Source organism: Clinocottus analis, unplaced genomic scaffold (assembly GCF_023055335.1).
Source record: "Clinocottus analis isolate CAN_PGR_092001 unplaced genomic scaffold, fCliAna1.0.p SCAF_1, whole genome shotgun sequence".
NCBI lineage: Eukaryota > Metazoa > Chordata > Actinopteri > Perciformes > Cottidae > Clinocottus > Clinocottus analis.
In genome coordinates this window covers 6,982,501-6,991,547 of record NW_027175820.1, presented here as the reverse complement: position 1 = coordinate 6,991,547, position 9,047 = coordinate 6,982,501, and the positions used below count along the sequence as shown (strand labels likewise).

Sequence of the window (9,047 nt, the reverse complement as noted above, 5' to 3'; positions counted from 1 at the left end):
CTACACATTTCTAGATGAATGTATATTTATAATCACATGTGAATAAATTCAAACATGAACTGAAAACTACAAGTAGACTACATAGCGGAACTAACAGGAAGTATTTTATTCCGTAACTTCCTGTTAATACTTTGAAGGCAGCTGAAAACTGATTTGATCGCAGTTTTTTGTCAACGCCTCCCGCTGCGGCCGCCTGCTCTGGTCTGGATTCCAGGCGAGGCGCAGCTCTAACGAACGAGCCTAATATGATATATGGATTTACAGAGTTGTCCATCTATCCGCTATGCATCTAAAATAAAGCTTATTATTTAATAGTATTCGTACACGTAATGATGAATACGTTGTGGTGAGGTAAATTATATAACATTGATATATCTAATATTATTTATATATTTTCCTCAAGAATGTGATCATTCTAAAAAAAAAATTGAATTCGTGTTACAGCTGTAGAACGTTGATGTAAATAAAGATTTTTAAAAAAAAAGAAGAAGCACTTCCGGTTCAACATTAATCCGAGCGAGCAATAGTACTGATGTGCTATAAACGTCTGGTTAAAAAAGACTCGAGAATATAATAGAATCCCCTAGTCAATCAGGTGACCACATGGCGACCACCATCAGCACTCAGCGGGGGCAGGTAACGTTACGCAGCGGGTTCTTCTCCTTCCTGGGCAGCTGGGCGGAACTGGCCTCCACTGCAGTTTACCATCGTCTAATAATAACAAACTTCTGTATTAGCAACCAGGACACGGATAACACGGGCAAGGTCCTCTCCCGACAGCGAGCAAATAAACCGCACCAGTGTGACGAGCTAATGTAGGTTAGGTTATCTAGGGGGATAGTCTGGGTTTAGCGTTAACGTCAATAAACCGCTACAGCAGCTCGTGCACGGATTAAATTGCCGATTAAAAACCCGGATCAGAAACAGACAACAACAACGACGAATAAAAGTTGTGTAACTACTGAGATTGTTGCCTGTAAACTAAAGTTATTGTCAAGGCAGGTGTGCAGCCCTCATGCTGTGGGTAACGTCAACTAAGAAGGTCCAAACTGTTCCAAGTAGGCCTAGTCATCAAAATATATTCCCGAGTTACAATTCAAAAGGACCTACTGTAAGAGTGACTTGAGTCAGAAGTAACTTTGGCCAAAGCTATCTTTTGTCAATAGATGTCCTTACGGTGTCCTTTTAACTGTGTTATTATTCCAGTATAGATCTGTGGCTCCGGCCACAGAGGCCCAAATAGCAGGTGTGAGCCACCACATCCAGGTCTCTCCAATCACATGAAGACCTGTGGCTAAGTGATCAAATTATTATTATTATTTTTTAAATCTTACTGAGTATGTAAATATGGGCTAATAATTGTGAGATAATAAGGTTATGTTTCATCATGCATTTCCTAGTAAATACAGATTAGATTGTCTGTGTTTTAAACATGGCTGTTATTTCTAGATGAAGTTTGCTCAACACATTTCTGTTATGCTGCAGCAGGCTAAATGAATAATTATGATGAGGTAATAATAATACAAATACATTTGGCATAAAGCAATAATTGCCATTTTGAAGCATGATGTACTGTGTATTTATGTTATTGCTAGTCAGCATTAACACAGACACACTTCCTGCTTTCTGCAGTCAGCTATGTGCTAACCTCAGGCCAGCGTGGAAGAAGAAATAGAATGCAAGGTGGCTTTGTTTCCTCTTGATACCCTGCTGTGGCTTAATCACCCAGTGAAATACATGTTCCACCTTAGTCCTGTGTTAATGGTTAATTTATCTTTTGTAAGATGCGAAATGTACTGTATGAGTCATTGATGACCTTTTTAACTTTGGACAGCTGAAGATGTTTATGTCTCTTGTTGTTTAAAGCTTTTTAATATGTGATGTAGTCACAAACATCATTTTGAACCCTAATTTCATAAAACGTGCAGTTATCAAGGTATAAAAAGTCTTAACTGTTCATCTGTCTAGTGTGTTTTTGGTCTTTGGTCTTTGTCTAAATCCCGGAATTTATTCATGTGTCCTTCAGGTGTATATTGGGGAGCTTCCCCAGGAGTTCCTTCGGATCACTCCCACACAGCAGCAACAGCAAGTCCAGCTGGATGCTCAGGCAGCCAGGCAGCTGCAGTTTGGAGGCCCAATAGGCACCGTAGGGCGACTCAGTGTTACTGTGGTCCAGGTAACCATATCTCCGAAATTTTACTGTCTTATTTTTTAAATGTATTTATTTTAATATTTGTATTAATATCAATGATTGTGGTAAAATTTAATTGTACAAATAACATACACTTCTCAGACCCACACATGTTACTTGACTTGCACAAAAGGCGGGTATGATCGCACACAGACAATGGCCGCGTTTCCCAGATTCGTTAAGACGCTCTTAAGCGCTAAAAGCGTCTTGGGAGCGCTCTAAGAGCGCTGTGAAAGAAGGACATGTTTCCCAGAGTTGTTCTTTCACTAAGAACGAAACGTAAGATCAGTCTGACCCACTCTTCACAGCCTTCTTAGCGACTAAGCCGCGTCAGGGAAAGTTATATCTGACATTCAAAGGAATACTAAAACCATGCGCAATGAGGAATGTGCGCCCAGAGCTGCAGAACACTGACGCAAGAACAATAATGGCATAAAAAGAAAAATAACGATAAAAAAATATAGAATTTCCCCTGTGTTCCTGTAGCTACATACATAAAATGAATTATCATTACTATCACTCATTACGTTTCCACACACATTCGGCATCTGCATATGAGTTTACTTTGGCTATAAAAACATCAACAACCCTGTGGTATTTCACAGATATCAGGAAACCCACAGGTGTAACTGAACTCGGCCGGAACCTCATCAAGAGAGGCTCCACGTCTAAAGGCGTTGTTGAAGTCCACGCGTGAGAGACACCACGGCTGCAATACAGCATACTCTCGCTGCTAACCAACAGCGTCACAGTGCGCAAAGCCTGATAGTTAAATCATATGCACATATGCATAAATGCATATGTGCGTCAGCACTTCTCCCCACTTAATGTGCTGTCGGACCGGGCTGTCCAGTCCAAGTACCGGCTTCCAAAGATCCAACGCCTCGTCACGCTGGTGTCACCACACATCCAGAGGCCAAGCCGCTGCAATGTTGCCTCAGCCTGCGTTTTTACGCAGTGGGGAGCTTCCTGGAGGTGGTGGGGGACGGCACCGGCCTCAGCAAGGTAGCGGTTTCACGGAGTGTGGCAGCCGTGACACCGATCCTCCTGCGCCGGACACACACCAGAATGCCCACCACACGGGATGAGGTCCGCCAGATCCACCGTGGATTTCATGTCATGGCTGAGATTGGTGTCGTGGATGACACACACACACACACACACACACACACACACACACACACACACACACACACACACACACACACACACACACACACACACACACACACACACACACACACACACACACACACGCGCGTAGCGTAATTGCACCTGTGTGTGGGGACCACAGCATGTTGTGTGTGATTTATGCGCTGATAAAGTGGTGGGTGATCGATTAACCTGGCATCGATTGATTTAATTTCAGCAACACGGCGGTGGACAGCTCCCACTAAGAGTGTCTTCGGAAGCTTCTTTGGCGAGATCTTAAGAAGGCAGTTAAGAACGCGTCTGGGAAACACTCGTATCTTAGCGCTCCTTCTTAGCGAACCCTTCTTTCAAGCCTTCTTAAGTCCTTAAGAACGATCAAATCTGGGAAACGCAGTCAATGTGACTCTCGAGATTTATTTTCATAGGTAAATGATGCTTCTAGAATTCTTGCGAGACTGACGTTATGTAACTGCAATTATAGCAACATATCCACAAGCAAGTTTAACTGTGACAGTAGCAAAATTGAATGAACCACCTAACGTTTGTTCTTCTGTACAGGCCAAGTTGGCTAAAAACTATGGAATGACTCGGATGGATCCATACTGTAGGATCCGACTGGGCTACGCAGTCTACGAAACACCAACCGCTCACAACGGAGCCAAGAACCCGCGCTGGAACAAGGTGATCCAGTCCACGGTACCTCCTGGAGTGGACTCCTTCTACCTGGAGATTTTTGATGAGGTGAGGAGGTGTAGAGGGTTGCACGAGCCAGACTTGTTGGTCTGTCAGATCCAGCTGAACTGCAGCACCTACACAGATAATTAGACTATTGGAAGACCAGTTTTGTCATTTCCTATGGAAAATGACAAAAATAGGAACTATTCTAGTTTTTCAAACTATTGTTCTTATCTACTATTTGGCTAATTGCTGTGGAAAATCTGAAAATAAAGTAGTACATGAAGTAGACCCATACTAAAGGTTATAGCCCACTTATAGCCCACGACTTATATATAAGTTATAAATTATACATGTAGTTAGAATCCCAAAAATACGTTACAGTACTGGCCTCAATAAACTGCTGTGGGAATTGTTTTTCAAAAATTCATAGAAATGTGAGTCTTATGTGTAATTGTAAACCTGTTTACAATTGGGAAAACTACTTTTCCCCTTTTCATGTCATGGAATTGTTAGATGATCGATAAGTGTGGTGGTTGTTAAAATGGATAAGTCAATGAATATTTCATCATTTTCATCTGGTTTACTCTCAGAAGAGGGTTGCCTTCATAACACAACTCATAGTTTAGTTGTAGGCCTGAAAGTAATTCATTAAGTTTAGTTGTAGATAATGCCCTCTAGTGGTAGTTAGTGCATTTCTTTGAGCTTCAGAAACTGGGTTTAAACTAGCCACATCTTTTCTATGAACCACAGCTTCTGACAACATGACATTCAGGTTTAAGGGCCGTGTTCTGGTGCAGGCAACAACTGCTGCTAATGACTTAGTATCAGCCTCTCATTTTTGAATGTCTGTATCACTCGTGAGCATGTTGTTTTCATGTGTTTCCATGTGTTTTTTGCTGACGTGCCGTCCAGAGAGCGTTCTCCATGGACGACAGGATAGCATGGACCCACGTCACCATCCCCGAAGGCCTGCGGGAGGGCAGTGTGGTGGATGAGTGGTTTAGCCTCAGTGGCAGGCAGGGTGACGACAAGGAGGGCATGATCAACCTTGTGATGACTTTTGCTGTAAGTAGAGCTAGAATGTCTGTCACAGAGACTAAAAGTGTTCGTTCACCTCTTGTCCTGTGAGGCAAAGAGACAGTCCAAATGTTCTCTGGGAGTGTTGTCCACATGGATGTACCTTTTACAGCACTCACTTGAATCACTTGAATACATTAATCACTTGAATCACTTGAAGACATTAATGTATAATGCAACACTTTATCTTGTATGGCTGCACCGATGGGGGCAGTGATACCAGGACTATTCACAATCAGGTCTGTGCATGTTTTTAGAGAAAGCTCATTGGATCTACTTCACACTGGGCTGGTGTATTGCAGGGTAAGTACATCACTCTGAGTAGCACTAAGAAGTCACAGCTGTCTGATTTGAGCTCATCAGAGCGAGGAGGACAGTCCGTCTGAGGCAACACATACACCACGCAGCAACATCCACCCGGCACATCGACCACCACAGATTTGGTCTTTGTTCAGGAAATGTGCAACATGTAAAGTTCAGGATAGACATACATGGCCAAAACAATCGTCGACAATTTTCTACATTGACGTGATCCCAGGAGTGCTGTAAAAGGTACATCCATGTGGACAACACTCCCAGAGAACATTTGGACCGTCTCCCCCCCCGTCCGCCCGCCCGCCCCCAGCACCACCACCAGTGTTTGGACTCCTTGGGGGAGCTTCAGATCGCTGCCTCAGGGCAAACACAGCACAATCTCACTATTGGAGGATGGAGGAGGTCACACACGAGATGTGTGGACAGACCTGCAAAGCTATTTTGACTACTTTGACAAGAGAAAAAGGCGTGGCCACTCCGTTGAGCAATTGTGCCGTTACACAGCGCTATCCTCGCGATGTTGTGCATTGTGATTGACTGACTTGACCAGCCCAAACCTGTCGGTCATCAACAATGCATGTTGTCCAAATAACCACCAAACAACCAGTCACATTTAGTAATAACTAGGGCTGGGCACGATAACGCGTCAACGCAAGATTAATCTGGCAATCCTTTAACGGCGTTAACTATTTGATCATGCGTTAACTGCATGTTTTGTTTGTTTTTTTGCATTGGGAGGAGCTTATCTCTTTAAATCTCTCCAAGCGACGTAGTTTAGACCAGGTGTCTAACGGCTCTCCCAGTCCGGCCCGCGTGAGGTCAATTAAACATGAAAAATAAATAAATAAGATAAGCACCATGAACGCATTACGGCGACACTGCTTTTACTTTGAATGCGCGTGCTTCTACGGAAGCCGACAGGCAGCGTAATGAAGTGAGTCTGACGTGAAAGCACGTATTGTTCTGCAGCTTCTGTTCAGTGCTGCTGCGAGCCCTGAGCCGCTTCACATGCGCTCACAGGCGGGCAAATACACTACATATATGTACCGACAGACTCCGCGTCCAAAGCTCCTGACCCTGCGGCCTGATCCATGCAGAGCACTTTGAAGCAGCATCACTTCTGGATCTTGACTCTTCTCTCGAAGAGGCGAACTTTCCTCACATCAGAAGATGTTCAGTGCACTTGTTCAAGACAACACAGACTGGACTTTTCTGAGTGAGGAAAAAAACCGAACTGAAAACATGAAAACCACTTGTTGCTTTTGTATAAAGTGAATCAATTGCTGGTCTTTAACATCTTTAAGGTAAGCAACAGACTGAACATGAACCAAAGAAGGAGTGGCTTGTCCCTCAAAGGAACCCTTACTACTTTTTATATATATTTATAAACTATATATGTATGTATGTTAACTTACTGTTGCTTCAGAGTGCTGTTATATTGTTCTGATAACATTACTTTAAACTAAAAGCTGCATAACACTAGTTTTTTACTTCATTATTGAATTTGGTGCATAATGCGATTAATCGCCATTAATCACAGAAAAATGATATGATTAATCAGTTAATTTTTTTCAACTTTGCCCAGCTCTGGTAATAACAAAACTATTCAACAAAATCAAAACCCTGCACACACACACAAGACATCTTCAGCATCTGCTGCACCGTGGAGGGTAGAGGTGCGGCTGAACACAGTTCAAAACTAGATTTTCTTAAAGAATTCATATTTTATTGATTTTCATCAAGAAAGTCTTTTAAAAAACCATCCTTACACGTTTCGGTCTGACCACCCCAGCAGCAGCAGCAGCAGCGCCAGCAGCAGCAACAGCAGCACTGTGTATGATTAAATACGACTGCACATGAAAAAATAAGTGACATAGCCAACATTTCACTCACCACATTTCCGTAATCCTCTGTGTGAAAGGCGTCATCAGTACACAAGAAAAACATAATCCTCCACCAAGGTAGCGTTTTGATTCTAAGTTGAAGCTGGAAGTTTCTAGCCTTTCTTGAAATGTCCTCCATGAGACAGGCTTCTCTAAATATGTTCCAACAACATACTCCTTCCTTCCTACTGAGTTCAGCCAGCTAGTTTTCTGGTAGACAGAAGTGATGGTGCCCCACTGACCAATCACAGTGCATGTTAATGGTCACATGGGTCCTGTGACCAATCACACTTCTAGGGTTTTGCAAAGGCTCTTCCATGTATTTTAACCAAGCTAGTTTTACATAGAGGATGACAGGTAAAATGTGATTGGATAAAAAATGCTGTTGAACACGTCCCAGGAAGCCATACAAGAGGCCTGAAGGTGCATAGAAACAGATGAACTCAGCTGTGCAATGTGAGAACAAGCTAATAAGCAAAGAATATTTCAATACATGTAGTGTATTTGTGAAAATCAATTACATTATATAATAGTTATAATTTTGATTCTGTTTAGACCTTCAGAGAAGGCTTAGAAGGCCCTAACGATTGATTTTATATTTATACAGCAATACCAAATATACAGAATACCTGAGTTCCTTACTGTAATATATTCAATTATATTTTGAAATGTCCCCAGTTGCCGACAATTTGAGTTTTCCCATACATAAATGAAGACCTGTCCACCCTACATTGAGCCAAAATTTACCAAAATCCAGAAAATGTAGTGACTGAGGCCCACACTATGTCTTCTGAACAACTTCTAAATATAAGATGAACTGGGTCTTTGGCATCTGTGCAGTAGGAGCTCGGTCTCACATGAACAAAAGAAGGAGAAGAACTCTGGGCTATTTTAGGCACATTTTACAACTTTTAGGATTGAATGATTTCAATTGAGTTTATGTAAGTGTTTGAGCTGGGAAGTTGATTTACCTAAAAAATAATTATTTGCTAGGTTACAGACATCTCTGTCCCAATATAAGTCTATGAGAGAACATATTTTTGGGCCCGATGGCAACGCATGACTCATGGTGTGTTCACACCGAACACGTAAAGATTTTGACGCGTCGAGATTACATGCAAAGTCAATGTAGAAGCTGCGCGGACAGCCCGAAAGACGTGTTAAGGCAGCACGAGCAGAGCGTCGGCCGCGGAATGTTCGACGCGCTAGTTGAAATTTCCCAACTCCGGCAGCAAAAACGCATGAGTCAAAGTTGCGTCAGCCAATCAGCGTTGAGATGTTCCACTCGTCACCGCCGTCCTGTCGGTGTTAAATAAACTTAAAATTCACGAGCTGTATGCGGCTACGGATGAACCCATATAGGGGGGCGTTTGATATTCCAACGTTTTTGTGACTTCCACAACAAGTATAAAGCAGAACTAGTGGTTATTCCTTCTGTAGTCGATAGCGGATAAGATCGCTCTTTTCCCGGAGAGAAGCGACTGAGATAAGCTTCGTGGCGGCGCGATTAGTCATGCTGCTTTTGGTGTGAACACCCTTTTTTTGACACATGTTCGGTGTGAACACAGCAACTCTCAGAAGTTGTAATTGACTCTTCATCTCTTTTGTCTTCTGATCAGTCCGTACCAGCAGGGATGATGACTCAGCCTGTGGTCCTAATGCCCTCTGTGTATCAGCAAGGAGTCGGATATGTGCCCATTGCAGGTCAGACACAGTCTGTGACAACATGTTTACATATACATTTGTAGTTT

General features: G+C 42.7%; 1 protein-coding gene across 1 annotated transcript in view; it reads left to right on the top strand.

Annotated features, from left to right (window-relative positions):
- Nucleotides 1-493: 493 nt before the first annotated feature.
- Nucleotides 494-9,047, top strand: part of tollip (toll interacting protein) — a 9,932-nt gene continuing 1,378 nt past the window's right edge. The window contains exons 1-5 of the mRNA XM_068578643.1: nt 494-636; nt 2,027-2,176; nt 3,902-4,084; nt 4,934-5,086; nt 8,916-9,000. Of these exons, the coding sequence (XP_068434744.1) occupies nt 604-636; nt 2,027-2,176; nt 3,902-4,084; nt 4,934-5,086; nt 8,916-9,000 (604 nt within the window). The 5' untranslated portion in view covers nt 494-603. The remainder of the gene's footprint in view (nt 637-2,026; nt 2,177-3,901; nt 4,085-4,933; nt 5,087-8,915; nt 9,001-9,047) is intronic.